Source organism: Nansenia antarctica (genome assembly GCF_963989245.1).
Source record: "Nansenia antarctica genome assembly, chromosome: 1".
Taxonomy (NCBI): Eukaryota; Metazoa; Chordata; class Actinopteri; order Argentiniformes; family Microstomatidae; genus Nansenia; species Nansenia antarctica.
The window spans coordinates 33084724-33103551 of record NC_137674.1 but is presented as its reverse complement, the minus strand read 5'-3'; the positions used below and the strand labels follow the sequence as shown (position 1 = coordinate 33103551).

The 18828-nt window shown below is 50.0% G+C and overlaps 1 protein-coding gene across 1 annotated transcript in view; it reads left to right on the top strand.

Annotated features, from left to right (window-relative positions):
• Nucleotides 1–18828, top strand: part of LOC308175811 (latent-transforming growth factor beta-binding protein 2-like) — a gene marked incomplete at both ends in the record, with an annotated part of 112336 nt that overhangs the window by 33881 nt on the left and 59627 nt on the right. The window contains 5 exon segments of the mRNA XM_080550367.1: nucleotides 2129–2224; nucleotides 2227–2340; nucleotides 3913–4217; nucleotides 7066–7168; nucleotides 17957–18031. Coding sequence (XP_080406493.1) covers nucleotides 2129–2224; nucleotides 2227–2340; nucleotides 3913–4217; nucleotides 7066–7168; nucleotides 17957–18031 — 693 coding nt within the window.

Genomic DNA, 18828 nt, shown 5'->3' with positions numbered 1-18828 from the left:
TGACAGACCAGCCCAGGGCCAGGCCCCAGGTCGGGAGGAATTAATGGTCCTTAGCTGATAATTTTAGCCAGCATGTTTAATCACAGGAGGCCTTCCTGTGGCTCTGAACACTGGCTCCAGGTCCCCCCTCCCTCCTCCCTTCCTCTCTCTCTCTCTCTCTCTCTCTCTCTCTCATCAATCTATTCTCTTCCATTCTCTGTCTCTCTGTCTCTGTCTCTGTCTCTGTCTCTGTCTCTGTCTCTCTCTCTCTCCACCTCCCCTCTCCCCCCCCCTCTCTCTCTCTCTCCACCCCCCCTCTCCCTCCCCCCCCTCTCTCTCTCTCTTCACCCCCCACTCTCTCTCTCCAAACCTCCCTCCCTCTCTCTCTCTCTCTCTGTCTGTTGTTAACAGTGTCTGACAGAGGGTTTGTGCCCTACACGCCATCCAGCTGTTGTGGTTCTCCCCTCCTCTGTCATGCCAACTGAGTCTGTGGGAGAGTGAGAAAGCAGCACGCCACATGAGAGTCTGACAGCATGTCTCCACAGCTACACTAACAAAACAACCCCAGAAAAACATTTAGCTTTTATCCAAAGCAACTTACGATTGCAGTGAGCGCATACATTGTTCAATATATATATATATATATATATATATATATATATATATATATATATGTACAGTATATATGGTCCCGGCGGGAATCGAACCCCCAACCTAAGCGTTGTTAGCGCCATGCTAGCGCACCAAGTGAGCCACAGAGGACCACCCTTCTTAGAAATCCTCCTTATCAGAGGGTCAGGAAGAGGTGGGGGGGCGGGGGGGTCAGGATTATCATTCCCAAATATCCAAGAGGTGCCGTTCGTCTGTTGGAAATGAAAAGGGTAAATATTTCTACCCCTTAAATGATTTTTATTGGCCCGGGCTGTGTAGATTTTTCATCTGAGAGCGAGCTGCTTTTGAAGTATGACTGAGCTGTTCTGGTGAGATCCGGGCTGAGCTTGTATGTGATGCTAGTCCCAGGTATTTAGGACAGCGGATGGCTCTGCCAAGAGATAAGACCAGTGATCGGGGCGGCCTGTGAAAGCAACGGCAGACAGCAGGCTGCTTCCCTCTCTCCCTCTCTCTCTCTCTCTCTCTCTCTTCTCTCTCTCTCTCTCTCTCTCTCTCTCTGGGAACCCGTCGCTGGTTTTGCAGATTGCAGAGCGTAAATCAAAGTACACACTGAAGACAGTGACGTTTTATTATCCGCTCAGGAGCCGATTGCCTCCCATCTCTTCTCTCTTTGAAATTGTACACACAAGCTTTTGGTATTTTGATACGTGACAGGTTTTTCTCTTGTGTTCACCCAAAGCAAGTGCACAGAATGAATGAAAGTAGTAGTTCAGAAAGTCATTCCTTCTGAGGTAAAGAAAGAGGAGACTTCTGAAAAAGGTGGAGGCAAGGGGGGCGGGGGGAGGGGGAGGGCGAATATCAAAGCTTTACCCTGTGTTACCCTGAGGCAGGCTGGGGTAGGAGCGTCGTAAAACCCCATGTCAAACGATGTGTCTGTGAGTGAAGGGAACGGTAAAATGAATGTTACACACACACACACACACACACACATGCACACACGTACACACGCACACACGCACACATACACACACACACACACGCGCGCACACGCACACATGCACACACACACACACACGCACACGCACACGCACACACACACACACACACACACACACACACACACACACACACACACACACACAAAACAGTGGGTGTATCACCGAAAACAAATCTGTCCACAGGAAGTCAGTACACACACTCCCCTCCTTCTCTCCACTCTCCCTCCTGCTTCTCATTATTGGAGCGGACATCTCCTTATAAGCGCCGTAAATCACCTCAATTAAACCTGACGGTCCCGTACGCTAACGAACCTTACCCCTGTGGTAATGACCTGGTTCTGTTTCTCTCCCCTCTCTCTCTTCCTCTCTCTCTCTCCCTCTTTCTCTCTCTCTCCCCCTCTCTCCCCTCTCTCCTCTCCCTCTCTCTCTCCCTGTCTCTCTCTCTCTCTCTCTGCCCCCTCCTCTCTCTCTCTCTCCCCCCCTCCTCTCTCTCTCTCTTCCCCCCCCCCTCTCCCTCTCTCTCTCTCTCTCCCCTGCAGTCTTCTGCCAGATCTCCTGTCTGAACGGCGGCCGGTGCGTGGGCAGAGACCACTGCTGGTGCCCGTCAAACTCCACGGGGAAGTTCTGCCACCTCCCCGCCCCCCGCCCGCCAGACCCACCCCGGCCCGGAAGGACGCCGCCAGCCCAGGAGGAAGCAACTCCTCCTCCTCCTCCCACTCCATGTACACCCTGCCACTGTCCAATCAACAAGGTGATCACTGCGCCGCCTGGCCCTATGCGAGACCAACTGTGGCTGTGGCGCAGGAGGTAGAGAGTCACCGACTAATGATCGCAAGGTTGGCAGATCGGCGGTTCGAGCCCCGGCTGGCCCCCCCCCCTGTGCCTTCCCCTGTCCTACTCTAGCGTTTTTCTTTCTTCTCACTACTTTTACCAGGTCTCTCTTAACGAATACAATGTATCATGTCCCCCTCCTAAGTGTTTGTTTGGCGGTCGAGGCGGTCGAGGCTGACGTAAGTTTACTGGTTGACGTGCAGCAGGGGCCCCCGGTAAACTCTCTCAGTGACTTGGCCGTGTTTCAGAGGGAATATGTAATGTGTTTTCTCTGGAACCCCTTGTATTGTTCACACAGTGCTCCCTCTTATCAACAGAAGACCTCTGGCTGAATATTGGAACCAGAGCGTTGGGCTCCTAACCAATGCCATGAAGAGCAGCTAAAATAAGCAGCAACATTAGAGGAAAAACGTTGTTGTTTTTTTTCTTCTTCTTCTGCTCTCTCCTCCATTCCTCTCCTCTCTTCTCTCTCCTGGCTTCTCTCTCTTTTGTCCTCTTGCTTTGTAAGTGGAAGCAGAAGCTCCTTTGAATTCCATCCCCCAACCGCCCCTCCGCCCCCGTTTTCGGACATTTTATAAGGCTAATTTAATGACAGGGAGACCACATGTTACATTACATTACAGAGCAGTCATCCCTCCATATCTCTCTCTCTCTCCCTCTCTCCGTCTGGCGGCAGATCTGTCTGCTTGCCTGCACGTGTCACGATGAGCCCTCATCGATAAGGGCCCACGGGTCATGTGACCTCTGTAGTATATCAAACACTAAAGGCCTGTATGTATGTATGTATGTATGTGGAACCCAGTGATTTATGGATAGGGAGAGAGAGTGTGTCAAGAATTCCAGGAAAAAGGCCCTGGCACATCCTGAAGATGGATGTTCTCCCGTGCCAGATGGACAAAGGAGACCTTCTTCATTCTCCTCAAGCCTAGCTCAACTAATCTGTTCTGGATCATGAAATATAGATAATGTGATTACTCTAGTTGCGTGTGTGTGTGTGTGTGTGTGTGTGTGTGTGTGTGTGAGAGAGTTTCTTAGCCCCTTACAACCTCCTCCCCTACAAACCTAGCTCAGGGGGAACCCTTTGAGCGGAATTGTATTTCATATATTTGGGTTGAGGTCATGCTGTCATAAACACAGGTTGCTGTAGAACGGGCTGGTGGATGAAGGACAGAGTGCAGTGGTGTAATAGAGTGTGGGACTATTCATCATGGTCTGTTTCACATGTCTATTACTTGGATTACACTGTAGATGTTTCTGTAAGAGTAGAGAAGAGATGTGTATGTATCGTGACCGTGTTTGTGTGTGTGTGTGTGTGTGTGCGTGTGTGTGTGTGTGTGCTTCTGTGTGCGCGTGCGTGTGTATGTGTATGTGTGCGTGCGTGCGTGCGTGCGTGTGTGTGTGTGTGTGTGTGTGTGTGCTTCTGCGTGCACGTCTGTGTGTCTGTGTGTATATATGTGTGTGTGTGTGTGCCCCCCCCCCCCCCCTCCTCTAGTCTCTATGCACCCCTCCCTGGTGAACGTCCACATCCAGCACCCCGCCGACGCCGAGGTCCAGATCCACCAGGTGGCCCGGGTCCGGCCCGGCCAGAGGCACCCCCCCCCCACCACCGAGGGGGTCCACTCCGTCCAGCAGCGCTCACAGCCCGGGAACGGACACGGGAACGGACACACCAACGGGAACACCAACGGACACACCAACTTCGCTAACGGGAACGCCGTGGGCGGTCACTCCAGACCCCACCACCGGCAGACCACCGGATACGTGGGACGCTGTTTCCAAGAGACCATAGATGGACAGGTACTAGTAGAGAGAGAGAGAGAGAGGGGTGTCAATGTGTCCATGTGTCCATTGTAGAGAGAGATGTCTTTTCAGTAGTCTTTTTTTCTGAGTGGGGCAGTCCCACTCACATACGTATATATATATATATTCTTTTTTTCATTTTATTGGACAGATATAGTGAAGACAGACAGGAAAGTAAGGAGAAGAAGGGAGTGAGAAGTGCATGTCATTATGCTAATCCTTTCTGAGCGTTAGATAGATGGACAGGTACTGTTAGAGAGAGAGATTTATTTTTTAACATGAAAACAAATAATAATAGTAACTTTTTATTAGTATAGTGCTTTTCCTGCAAACGTTGCAGCTCAAAGTGCTCCAATCATTATACTATAATCATAATTGAATTATTTAGTCATCAATATTAAATGACAGGTGATTCACCCAAAAATTGAATAGTGTTGAAAACATGTTGGGTAGCAGTAATGACTGTATGGTTCGATCCCTGGCTCCCCCTGTGCACGTGTCGATGAAGTGTCCTTGGGCAAGACACTGAACACCAAATTGCTCCCGATGATCGAGGCCGGCGCCTTGCATGGTAGCTTGCCATCGCCATTAGGTGTGTGTGTGTGAATGTGTGTGTGAATGGGTGAACGAGAGGCCGTTGTAAAGTGCTTTGGAATATAAGTGCAGTCCATTTACATGACATACATGTTCAAAGTTCATCCTCAAAACACACAAATCACACAATCATACAGATACTACACACACTGTTAGATGATGCTAATCCTTTCTGAGCGGTCTAGGTTAGTTTGTCTCTGTCTTCTGTGATGTAAACCTGGGAGAAGCTTCCGCTGGCTGTTTTACCGACGGGCAGGCGGGCGGGTGGGGTCAGCCTACCTTCCCCTTCCCCTCTGTCCCGATAGCAGCTGTCTGACACAGGAAGTCGGCCTGTGGCGCTGATTTATGCTGCTCTCAGGATTTACGAGCCCTGAACACGTTGGTCATCTCAGGTTCCCGCCCCGCTCCCTCCATCCCCCCCTCCCTCCCGACACAGACGTGTTATGAGTCGAGGCCTCGGAGGAGAGGACAGAGGTTAGGCCCTGAAATCCACCCTTCACGTCACAACACAGGGGGAGGAGGACGGTTCCTCAGACTCCTGTGTACAGTGTTGATCCGCGGTGCGGTGTACTGTATCTCCCATCGCCGGGTCGCGGTTGCGGTGTGTGTGTGTGTGAGAGTGGCCCCCCTGCTCACAATGTGGGTTTGATTTGGAGACACACACACTCTCTCAGGGGGCCTGTGAACCTGGTGAACTCCAGCTTTCATATGCATCAGTGACATCTCTTCCTTCACACACACACACACACACACACACACACACACACACACACACACACACACATATACACACACACACACATCTAAACACATATACACACACACACACCTAAACACATATACACACACACACACACACATCTAAACACATATACACACACACACACACACACAGATGCATGCATGCATACACACACACACACACACCGAAACACATACGCACACACACACACACACACACACACAGAAACTCATAATCTGCGGCCCAGTGCAGCAGCATCTGCTGTTAGCTTGGACGTGAGATTCCGCGAGGCCTCATCTTGTTTTTCCCTCTCTGCCTCCCGCGTGTCCAACCCCTTTCCCTCTCTGTCCAACCCCACATGCAGCGAGGCCCTGCCAGGGTTATCTGCCGCACAAGCAGAGGAAGAGCTTGTTTATGCTGGAGGAGATCTCTCATTGTCCCTGCCGCGTTCTTTACACGGAGGAATTGAAAAGACACAAACCTTTTAGTCTGATTCATATCGGCTGTTGAGAGTGTGTGTGTGTCTGTGTCTGTGTGTGTATGTGTCTGTGTATGTGTGTGTGCGTGTGTCTGTGTGTGTGTGTGTGTGTTTGTGTGCGTGCACGTGTGCATCTGTGTGTGCATACGTGTGTGTGTATGTGTGTGTGTGTGCGTGCGTGTGTGTGCGTATGTGTGCGTGCACGCATGCATCTGTGTGTGTGTGTGCGTATGTGCATCTGTGTGTGTGTGTGTCCGTACTTGCATCTGTGTGTGTGTGTGTGTGTGTGTGTACGTGCATCTGTGTGTGTGTGTGTGTGTGTGTGTGTGTGTGTGTGTGTGCGCGCGCCCCTGTTGAGAGCGTGGCTGGAGAACGAGTTCTCACAATAAGTTTTACAAGGGGCTTGTGTGTTTGAACTTGAGCTTGAGTGCGCTGCCCGGGATAGGTGTAGTGTACCATAGAAATATGTCCTTAATTTCGCTCCCAAAGTTCCATGAATCACCACCACCGTGCCCCGGAATCCACTGAGGTTTTGGGTTGATAATAAATAAATTCTCCACAATTAGCCAGAATCCTTTAAGGAGCAGCATTGCCAGGAGCACAGCTATTCCTGACACGGGCTGTTTGTGTCCTCTCTCTCTCTCTCGCCTAACCGCTCTCAGATGTGCGAGGTTCACCATGTCCTCTCACTTTCAGATGTGAAGACTTGGACACTAAATACGACACACCCATGCAACCGCACACAAACACACACACGCACATACAAACAACACGCACGGGGAAAGAAACTCACACACAGCAAACACATGCACGGTAAACTCAAAACAAACACATACACACGTGCGAATGTACACACATACGCACACACACACACGCAAACAAACAAACACACACACACAAGCCCAAAACAAAAACAACAAATCGAAAACGGATGTGAATCTGTTTACCCGTCTGAGCTGTTTATCCTGTAATGAGTGTGTTGATGTGTGTTTGTTGTAATGAGTGTTGCTGACGCGTGTTTGTTGCCGCAGTGTGGGAAGCCACTTCCTGGGCTGACCAAACAGGACGACTGCTGCGGAAGTGTCGGAGCGTCCTGGGGTCTCAACAAGTGCACCGAGTGTCCCACCAAACCAGGTAAGACCACCTTAACCCTGTACCAAGTGCATAGAGTGTCCCACCAAAGCAGGTAAGACCACCTTAACTCTGTACCAAGTGCATAGAGGGTCCACCCAAACCAGGTAAGACCACCATAACCCTGTACCAGGTGCATAGAGTGTCCCACCAAAGCAGGTAAGTAAGACCACCTTAACTCTGTACCAAGTGCATAGAGGGTCCACCCAAACCAGGTAAGACCACCGTAACCCTGTACCAAGTACACATAGTCCAACCAAACCAGGTAAGACCACCTTAACCCTGTACCAAGTGCATAGAGGGTCCACCCAAACCAGGTAAGACCACCGTAACCCTGTACCAAGTGCATAGAGTCTCTAACCAAACCAGGTAAGACCACCGTAACCCTGTACCAAGTGCATAGAGTCTCTAACCAAACCAGGTAAGACCACCTTAACCCTCTACTACCAGGAAGCAGTCACCTCTAAAAAAAACATACCTCCAATCCTTTGTCCTTGACCGCCCCCCTTTTACAAGCGATGATATCCATGTTAGACGGTGTTATGGTGAATACAAATGATAGGCTTTAATCTTCTGAGGTTCTTAAATCACAAAGAGGGGGTGTGATTTATGCAGAGATTAAAGATCATTCAGTTTAACCGGGGCCTGATGATTCATGATGATGGTTTAATCCCTCCACATGGTTTGTGTGTTCCGGAATCGTGCCTTCGACTTTCGCTGCATCCTGTCTCCCCTTGTCATCCCCTTGTAAAATTAAGCTGTTTTGGTTTTGGTTTTGGTTAAAATTAAGCTGTTTTGGAGAAAACAAGGCGCCAAATGAAAACACATTTGGCGTGAATGAAGCAGGCTGGCAAGCGGCACCCACCCACCCTGCGGTCAGAGAGAGAGAGAGCGAGAGAAGGATAGAGAGAGAGAGAGAGAAGGATAGAGAGAGAGTGAGAGAGAGAGAAGGCTAGAGATAGAGAAAGAGAGAAGGATAGGGAGAGAGAGAGTTGGCCTTACCCTCCACAAATTTAACAGAAGATAGATTAACAGACACAGTTCCTGACCAAAGCTGCGCTGGGATGAAAAAGCATTGATGGGTTAGCGGCTAACTGTTAACCCTCGGGGTGTCTCTGCGTGTCTGCCCTTCTCTCTCTCTCTCTCTCTCTCTCTCTCTCTGTGAATCATCTATCCATCAGTCATCGCAAGCAAAAGTAATTTACGCTAGGAGCAGGGCGGCCAGTGGCAGTTACAATGCTAGAAGGAAGGAATAATATAGTATTATTATATATTTTTTAAAATTAACCATTTAATGGCAGAAGTTGATATATAAAGTGAGCTACTCCAGTGCGTATGAATCAGTAACACACTTCCATCTATAGGCAGGCTATATGCTTCTTTCTTTTTGTCTTTTAAACGGCTTTATTTCTTACATTCTTTATATGTTTTGTATACATACTCGGCGGGTGGGCGAACCGTTCCCGTGGGCGCAATCATCAACGCAGCTTCTATTTCCGACATGTTCGCCGTCTCGCTGCTAACGCTATAATCAGGCTAGGCATATTAACAAACAGTGGGGAGAGAACGAAAGGAAAAAAAAACATTACAAAAAGAATGAATTCTCTAAGTTTATTCCCAGAACAAACAGTACGATATCTGTTCTATGAACGAATGTATGCAATGAATGTGTATATCCTCCGTTAGGAGTGGGGATATACCACGTCCCCGATGGGGAGAAAAGATACTGATCAGAGGGAGGGGTAAGAAAAACAAAAGGGGTGTGTGGGGGTGTCGGGGGGGGGGGGGATATCCCCAATATCCCTGGTGGCAAATTGCACCCTGATGATGTCAATTGTCTACCACAGGCTGCTGTCACAGGCCGTTCCTCTGCTCAGTGTCTCTCTGGCCAGCCTCTAATCCGAAGCAGACCTCCGGTCCATCCATCATGGACGCCCATCGATCCTCCTTCCTCTTTCTCTCTTTCTCTCTCTCGCACGTGTCCCAGATACCTTCATTTATGCCACCCCCCCCCCCCCCCCCACACACACACACACACACACACACACACACCAGGCAGCATCCATCTCTTTGGCTCCCAGATGTTTTGCTCTCTCTCTCTCCTCCTCCTCCGACGAACGCCTTTGAAGTCTGGGGGTAGGGGGGGGGGGGACAGAGCTATCCCCTCCGCTGTCTCGTTCTGTACTTGTTTAGGGGGGGCAGCTCGGGCCGCGCTCGCGGGTCACACGCAGGAGATGACAACATGAACTGAACTAAGGGGGGGGGCTGAAGTCACATAGGTGCCGTCCCGTGGTGATTGGCGTATAGACATTGAAAGGGGGGACTATACAAGGGGGATGCTTTGCATTCCTTCTGACTGTTATTGTTTCCTCCGGTTTAGACATGTGGCTGGGGTGTACGCCACACAGACACTTCAGCTGGCTGGGTTGTACGTTGTTGTGTGAAGGGGTAGCTTATAGTATATGAAGATACAGGAAGTACATAAAATAATTTTAACTTTAACTTTAATCAAATAAAAACTAGTACGAGTCGGTCGAGATGAAACAACAGTAACATTATTAAAACATGGAAACAGGATATGAGACCCGACGAAATAAAGTGTGTTATAAACACAACAGACAGTCTATCACGACGACTGCCAATGGCCCGTGGCCTGAGCTGGATTACTCTTCCTGCTACGACTGGTGGATAGATGATTCACTTGCTTAGTCAAATGTATCGATTGTAAGTCACTTTGGAATAAGGCGTCTGCTAAATGCCCAAAATGTTTAAATGTAAGGAGGAAGGGGAGGCTTCAGGAGGAGGGGCAGCTTAAGTTTGCCCGGAGTACAGTACAGTACGTTACTGTAGGTACAGTAAAACATTATGGACAGACGTCAATCAAAAAAAATAATCATTTGGCTCATTCCGTACATTTCTCTGAGACTAACACACTAGGTTAATTGAGGGTTTCCACGCCATGTGGGAAGAATGGAGGCGTTTATTTATGCTCTGTGAGAGAAGTGTGTGTCCCTCTCTCTCTCTCTCTCTCTCTCTGAGGGTGATACTGATGTCATGAACGCCCCAGTGTGTGTTTTCGGGGTGTGACACCACCATCCATCAGTCACTTTTATTATACGACTTTGTTGGCAAAACACCCTGTTGATTGAAAACAAGTGTCACGGCGGGTCACAGTGGGTTGTTAGCAACATAAATTTATTGAGAACCGAGAGGGACGATGTCAGAAGAGACCACTGCATAAAAGGAGACGGACAGTATGTGGTTTCAGTCAGGAATGCCCCCAGCCTCCCAGCCCCCCCCCTCCCGCCCCCCCTGCCCACCCCCAGACTACTGTTTATCATCTGGATGGTAAATTCAGGAGAGAGAGAAGGAGAAGCTTTTATTGTGTGTCTGTCTGCTCATGTCTAAGTACTTGGACGATGTCTCTCATTCCTGTCCAATCCTATTCCCACACAGCTCCCCTGCAGTTCCCCCCCTTATTAAGGCCAAATCACCGAACTCTGCCCCCCCCCCCTGACCGTTGACGGTCGATGAAAGACGTCCATCTGAGCCGGTGCCAAACCTGGCTGTTTTCCTAGGCAGATAAAGTGTTATTGTTGTTACACGGAGCGGGAGGAAGCAGGGGGAACGACAGGGGGACGGGGGGGAGCGGGCGTGTGTGTCTTGAGGAGGGACGTTGACATAATGGAGGTAATGACACCAAGGAGATTTGTGTCCGTCAGGAGATGTGTGTGTGTGTCCCCCCACCCAGACAGCCCGAGGAACCCTCGGCCCTCGGCCTTGTGGGATTGAACATCGCCCTGAAACACTGAACAACTGAACACTGAACAACTGAACACTGAACAACTGAACAACTGAACACTGAACAACTGAACACTGAACAACTGAACACTGAACAACTCGCATGCTGCAGATTCCTACGCCGCCAGTAATGAAATCCAGATCAAATAAGACCCTGGTCAACCTCTCTCTGTCTCTCTCACTGTCTCTCTCTCTCTCTCTCTCTCTCTCTCTCTCTCGAATAATTCTCTCTCTCCCGCCTCCTCTCTTGTTTTCTGATGAGGCTGAGAGGAAAACAGTGCGTCGGGGCCTTGTTTGCAGATTCCTGGCTCGCCGGTTTGGAAACGTTGAAGTGAAGTGAGTCTTCTGACTGGAAAGGAGATGGAAGCAGTTAAATCTGGTTGTCTCCCCCCCCCCCCCCCCCCCCTGGGGGGCTTAACCGGGATCACTGAGTGAATGAGTCAAGGCCAATAGGAAGTATGGAACCCATTGGCACACTTCATTTTGCTTATCGAATACATTGTGAAATTGTAGCACAAGAGACAGAATCCCAGCACTTTGTGTGAATACTGTATGCTGGGAACGGAAGTTACTGTATCATTTTATAGCGGTGTTTCTATCAAATATGTTTTCCATCTGGGGAACAGCCCTGTTTTTTTTTCTCCCTTGAGGGTGTTCACCTTTAAAAAAAAAAAAAAAAAAAAAAAAAGGAGATTCTTGATCTGAGCTTCCCATAGATTAGGAAAAGGACAGCCTGTGTTTTGAGGATGACCTTTGACCCAGTGTGAGGGTGCCAGGACATTTCCCGATGACTTGTCCTGGCCTAGCCTGGCCTAGCTGGCCTGGCTGGCCACCACTCCCAGAATGCATCATCATGGCTTATGCAATTATTGCCCATACTCCCATAACGGATGTTGCCATTCATCTCCCTCAACCGCTCAGCAGTTGGGCAGCTTCCCTCCCTGCGACACTCCCACTCTGGGAGACTGTCGGTTGGGAGCCTTCCCAGGGAGCTGGATGGGACGTCCCCCGGGGCCGACACATAAATCACCCCGCCCGCAGGAGCCCTGGCCCCAAAGACATTTCCTCCCCCAAGGCCGGCCGGGGTCAGCTGATAGTGATGTCAGTCCCCTGGACCGCCCGCTGCCCCGCCCCGCCCTGCCTCCCTCCCTCTCCCCCACCCACCCCGCCCCACCACTGTGGGAGCCATCTTTTTCTCCCTCGTCTGTCTCTTTCTCCCTCTCTCTCTCTCTCTCTCTCTCCCTCTTTCTCTCCCTCCCTCTTCCTCTCCCTCCCTCTCTCCCTCTCCCTCTCCCTCTCTCTCCCTCCCTCTCTCTTTCTCTCCCTCTCCCCCTCTCTCTCTCTCCCTCTCCCTCTCTCTTTCTCCCTCTCTCCCCATCCCTCTCTCCCTCTCCCTCTCTCTCTCTCTCTCCTTCTTCTATCTCCATCTCCCTCCATCCCTCTCTCACAGTGAGGCTATTCATGAGCATCAGATCAATACAATCAGAGGAGGACGACGGAGCCAAAGGGGAGATCTTCTCTCGTGAGATCATCCCTCCCTCCGCAAGTTTCCCATCCCCTGTAGACGACGGTTTAATCTGCCATTAATCTAGAACCAAAAAGCAACCGCCGCTTATTACTTTTTTATAAGCAGTGATCAAACGCGGAGCACTTGTTAATGACCGACATAAAAAAAAAACAGAGATGCGGTCGAGAGACGACGGCTCGTTTTTATTTTGATTAAAAAAAAGACGGAGCTGAACATCTGCTCGCGTCGAAACGACGCCAACCGCCAAACCGTTAGATGGAGACGTCACGTTACCGACTTTTGACAGGTTTTTAAACACTCGCCGTGTTGTCTCAGCTTAGAGGCCCGGTACAAACAGAGTGATGGAATCCATTAGAGCGGTAGATAGCAGTGTGGCTAATCAGGGCTAACTAGGCCTCGAGGCTCAGGGACGTAAATCCCCCCCAGGCAGACATACCCCAGTCTATCCCAGGGTGCATTGGGGGCACCCGGCCAGTTCGTTGGAACAGGCACCACATGGAAATGAAATTGTTGTGTTGAGTGGCTTAATAAGATACACGCTAAGCCTGTTCATCATGCGGTATGTACTGTACCATGTCATCTCTTGGCCTCCGCACCCAGTGGTAAATATTTGACAGAGAGTGTGTGGCGGCAGTGAAGGATTACGGATGAATGTGTGTGTGTCTTGTTTGTGCAAGAAGCTCACAGTTACACATTGCCACGGGTTTTGGGAGAGAGGGCCAAAACGAAAAAGTCATTGAATTATGTCGAAAGAAAAGTCTGTTATCAAGTGTTTTTCTTGTTGTGTTTTCAACGAAGCGGAAAATTAGTACATATCGATGCCGTCACCCGAAAGCTGCTGTATTTGTATTCATATCCACCACAGCGTGGGCCATTGATCCACAGCAACACACAGCTGGGATCCTCATTGTCGGGAAATAAATCTTAACTTGGTGCTTGAGCTGGTACTTTCCCCGTTTTTTTCTTCGTTTTATTTCTGTAAAAATAATTAGCTTTGCATGAGTGGTAGTGTCTGAGTCTGATCCCATCAGAGGGGATGTTGATGTTAGACCCATGTGGCCGTCTGGTCCGATGCCCCACACCGCCACCACTTGACGTTATGAACAGGGGGGGGGCTTGTGTGCTACGCGGGCCGTGCCAGATTGGCAAATGTTGGCGCGTGCCAAGGAAGACGTTTGTGCTTAAAGAAAACTCTTAGCTGTTTTTCTTTAATCAGGCGGCGCTTGGCCTTGGGGGCCAAAGGGAGACGGCTTTTGTCATCTTTAGAATCTCAAAGAAACTCAAACCCCCCCACCCCTTCTGTGATTAAAGAGTTTGTGTGTGTTTTGCCCCCTTGTTTCTTTCTCTCTCCCATCGTGGCACCAGTTTGTCCCGTGGCGTTTTTTTTCTCAGAAAACAAGTCACTTGTGGTGGAGGGGGGTCCTGAAGGAGGGGTGGGGGGGAGGGGTGGTTTTGGCTCTCACGTCAGTTGTGTTGCTCTACTGCAGTAGTAGTATGGCGCCCGTTGGAATGAAGACAAAGACTCTTGTCTCTCTCCCCCTCTCCCCTCTCTCTTCTCTCTCTCCCCTCTCCCTCTCTCTCTCTCTCTCCCCATCACTCTCTCCGTCTCCCTCTCCCTCTCTCTCTCTCTCCCTCTCTCTCTCTCCCCATCCCTCTCTCCCTCTCTCTCTCCCTCTCTCTCCCTCTTTCCCTCACTTCTTTAAAGTCTCCCACTCCCTCCTCAGGTCCTCCTGCTGGCCTCCCATGAAGACCCCCGGGGGGGGAAGGGGTGGGGGGGTGGGGGGGAGTACAGTGCTCCCAGCTCCCCCTGATTGATGGCCGAGGAGTCTGACCTCTAAATGGGGCCGAAAGGAACTCTCCCCTCTCTAGGTCTGGGTGGTCCCGTACAATGATTGCACTAAATTACCAATTAAAGATTTTCTGTCAAGCAGAACCCATTTGAGGAAGGCTCGCCACTCTCTCTCTAACCCTGCCCCCCCCCTCCCCCACCCCTGCCCCCCCTCTGTCTCCGTACCATCACAACACCCCTGTTTGCGTTAGCTAAGCCCTTTTCCTCCTCTCTTTCAATACACACAGTCAGTGACGTCTCTCGCGTCTCAAAAGGCCCCGTTTTGAAGGCCCCATTGAGACCAGCGGAAGCTGACACGTACTGTTGGGCTTTCAAAATTAAAAGCGTGCAGTGCCACCTACTAAGACATTGTGGGAAGAAGACACATAAACAGTTTACAAACAAATATTGCTGAACGGTTGCCAATAAAATGCTCAATGCGATTTCTGCAATGGTTGGGTGAAATACAACAAATTAGTAAATGGGGGGGGGGGGGGGTGGGGGGACAAAGTCCTTTGGTAAACTGGCATGAATGGATGGAGACAAGTGAAACCTACTGTGTCTGTGTCGCTCTGGTTCCTCTGTGTGAAAAACACAATGGATTGTGGGCCGGTCCGGTCCTGTCTGTCGCCCCCCCCCCCCCAGCATCCACGTTACCAAGGGGAGCTCTAATGATGCAGTGAGGTCACTGTTGCAGGCCACCGCGTTGGTATCTGTGACAATGGACATTGTCTGGACTGGCAGGGATTGTAGAGAGGTCTCTCTCCGCTCTTGGATTCTCCCCACCGAAGGAATCATTGAACACTGTTGTTTTACAGATGCTTTGGTTTTCCTAAAACCGTTGACTTAAGCGTTTCGATTCGTCATATTCACGTGTGTTTTACATGGTACTACATACTTACGCTCTACTGTTCTGGTACCTCGTTTGCCCTCGTCTCTAACGGGGCTGTTTGACTTTGTCAGATGACTTCTGTCGTCTTCTGTGAAACGTTTGCAAAAGTTTGATGTCCCCCCGGAGAGCTCCTCCTCTCTGCGCCCCCCCCCCCCTTCCCTCTCTCTCTCTGCTAATAAGCTTTATTGAGAAGCACGCCCCCCACTGGGCATCCCCTGGCATGGCCTCCCCTCGCTGTCACTCAAGGCTAGACTCTCCCTGATCCCGCGCCTGCCGGCCCGTCACAACAACAGCTCATTACCCAGAATCCTCCCTGGGGGGATTACAGGGGCACAGGGGCAGGATGGGCAGACAGGAACAGGGGCGTCGCTTTGACACGATTATCACCCTCACTCCCCCCCCCCCCACCCCCACATCTGACCCACTTCTGCTCTGTCAAAACCACAGGTACTGTGACCTAACTGGGTCGCAGCACGACCAAAACACTCCTGAACCGACACACAAACCTGGATCTTTCACAGTACTGTCGATATTGATGTGAGATAACAGGGATAATACTATAGATTAAATAGATTCAAGACATTCCACGGTCGGCCATTACAGCAATACCCCCACTGCTATACTGCTATACTATAATACTATAGTATTCTAAACGTTGAGGGGTCAACAAATTCAATAAAGGGAAACGGCTTTTGGCAGCTGGATTCGAAACCCTTGTTTTGTCCAATTAACAGCTTGTCGCCTTGCGTTGGAAGGGAAAGGAAAATAAATGTCGGAGGAGGGTGTGGGGGGGTTCCCAAACAAACAGTGGTCGGAGCACAGAGGAGGTTCTTTGTGCCTCTGTGTCTCTTCCCGTGTTACACACTGGTGAGGTAAGGGGGCAGATGCGAGGCGGCGGGGGGGGGGGGGGGTGCCGGGTTTGAGCCTGTTTGCGCCGCCCCGGTGTCTGGATGGATGGGCTGCAGGGAAGGGGGGGGTTCTTGTCAGGTTCTGTTTGCCCAGCGTCTGCTTGCTGCCAGGCGGCCAGCGACACCCCAGACCCAACGCTGCCTGTCACTCACACACTGGCCGGCAGATCAACACTCTGGGCCTGGGTCTGGGTCTGGCCGGCAGATCAACACTCTGGGCCTAGGCCTGGGCCTGGACCTACAGATCACCACATTGTGATTTTGTATCTTGCTGCAATGCCAATGTTGAGGAACCTAAGCCAAAGATTTTTGCTCTTGTGTACATCGGGATGTAATAAAAGCAATTCTGATTTGATTCTGATTCTGACCACCCTGGGTCTGGGCCTGGGCCTGGTTTGGTGGAGCTCCAGCTAGAGATACTGTACACTTCCCCTCCTGGCTATAGCACTACCTGGGAGAGAGCCTAGAGCGAAGAGAAGGTTCCCGGTGACAACATCAATCACAACCGTAACATTCCTGCTTTTTCGCCAGATGACGACACAAATAGAGCAATGGTATTCATGTTGGACCTGGGAGGAACATTGGCACTACTAATGGATCTTTCTTTACTTCACTGGTGTGATAACACTGTAATAACAAGCTGCAGCTCAATTCCTTGTTGACTGCGTGATTAATTACTGTGTAATGTGTTAACACGTTAATACAATACAGTGTTTCTCCACAGGTGTATCAACATCTTCATGTAAGGACACTTTTTTAATGCTTTTGAGCTTTTGAGAGTAATTTCTATATATTTATATATAGTAGTCTATACTTCTGCTAGAGTAGCACAATATGCTCTTCTGTCCCGTTCTCGAATGAAAATGTCAAGTATTTGTCAGTATAAGTCATCGTGACCCCACCAGGCCCCCACCCCCCCTAAATCAACCTGAGGGCTATGCTCCTTTCAACATACGTGTGATGATATGAGAGACTCTTCATCTACAGATCCGGTTTCATTTTTCAAAACCTGTGAAATCTGTGACTAATCACCTAGTTCCTGTCGAGCATTCAGCACCGATTACCCCCCCCCCATGCCTCCAAACCCGCCTCTTCCTACTCCCCTAACACGTGAATGCTCAGTCTCCGGCCATCTGATATTCACAACAATTAATGGAGCGTACCGTGTCCTGACTAGGCTGCTGAATGAATGATGACATCATGTTTTCAGGCCTCTAGTCAGGGACTGTCACAGCCGCGCTCGGGGGGGGGGGGGGGCGTTAACGGACAAGAGAGAGAGCGTTATTTACAACGCCCCGCTTCTGTGAACCTCTAAAGTACCCTGCTGAATGACACGCTACACGAGAAACATTGTTATTGTTTTAGTAAAACAACCAAGAAAAAAAACACACGAGGGCCCCCCCCCCTTCGTAAGCATTCCAATAAACCTTTAAGCGTTTCTCATCGTTCCTTGTGCGCGTAACACATCGGATGGATTTACGACACAGTCCAAGGCTGTTTATGATCTACAGACTCTCTCTCCCCCGTGTCTGTCTGTCCCCACGGGGGGGGGGGATGTAGGTAATGTGATTATAAATGACGTGTGATGTTGTTGTTTGGTACATCCCTCCGCTCTGGGGCGTCCCGCAGGGCGCAGCTGTGGGTCCCTTCACTTTTCCCCTCTGCCAAGGCAGCTCACATCTGTAAGTTATATGGTTCCCCTCCTAAAGCACAGCTCTCCCTCTACTCTCTTTCTCTCTGTGTGTGCTGTCAATGCTATGTTTATTAAGTAGGGGGGTACATTCTCTTCCTCTAATCAGCATGCCTCCCTCTTTATTCCTCTCTTTCTCTGCAGCGTATGCAGTGATTGCGAACGGCCAAGTGGAGTGCCCCAAAGGATACAAAAGGATGAACCTGTCACACTGTCAAGGTAAGCTGAACCTCCCCCCTGTTTGTTTCTGTATGCTGAGTAACGCCATATTATCTGTTCACCTGAAGACTTCAGGTTTCAACTGAGACAGTTAACTATGCATTCTAGCTGTGCCGTGTCGGTGTTGAATACTGATGACCAGGTAACCCCCCCCCCCTGCATGCAACTACATTTGGAATGTCTCAAAACCTCTACTCACATTTTACCTCTTGTGCTCAGACGGAAACACACAAATCTTACAATTACTGTCCGGCCATACATTTCCGAGCATACATGACTATCCCGCAGGGCTTCTATAAGAGTATTCCGAGCTGTACGTCTATCCCCTGTGGGAACCAGGTCAAGGGTACAATTAGCTTTGGCCCGGTTCAGAGGTCAGCTGCCAATAAGCCTCCTGGGGTTGCCGTTTAATTGGACCTATGGAGGTTTTTATGGAGAATGGTACAGCAGGCTGTGATTATGGTTAATGTGGTTCACAGTGGGTTTTTTGAGGGGGATTGGAGCTATAGTTGCAACCTTTTGTCTAGCTGTTGCTCAACCCTCACACTAAATCTGTCAACGGAGGAAAGCCTGCTTGACTTCCAGCTCACCCATCCATCTGCGTGTGAAAACAAACTGTGGCCTAACCCTTGAACGCGAGGCGAGCCTTGTCCTCACGGCCTCTTCTCCGTGGTTCCTGTCAGCCGCCTCTGCATGCTTGTCAAGAGATAACCACCCACAGAGAGAGGGTTCATTGTCTAGATTAGATTGACAACCGAGAGTGAGAGTGAGAGAGAGAGAGAGAGACAAAGATAATT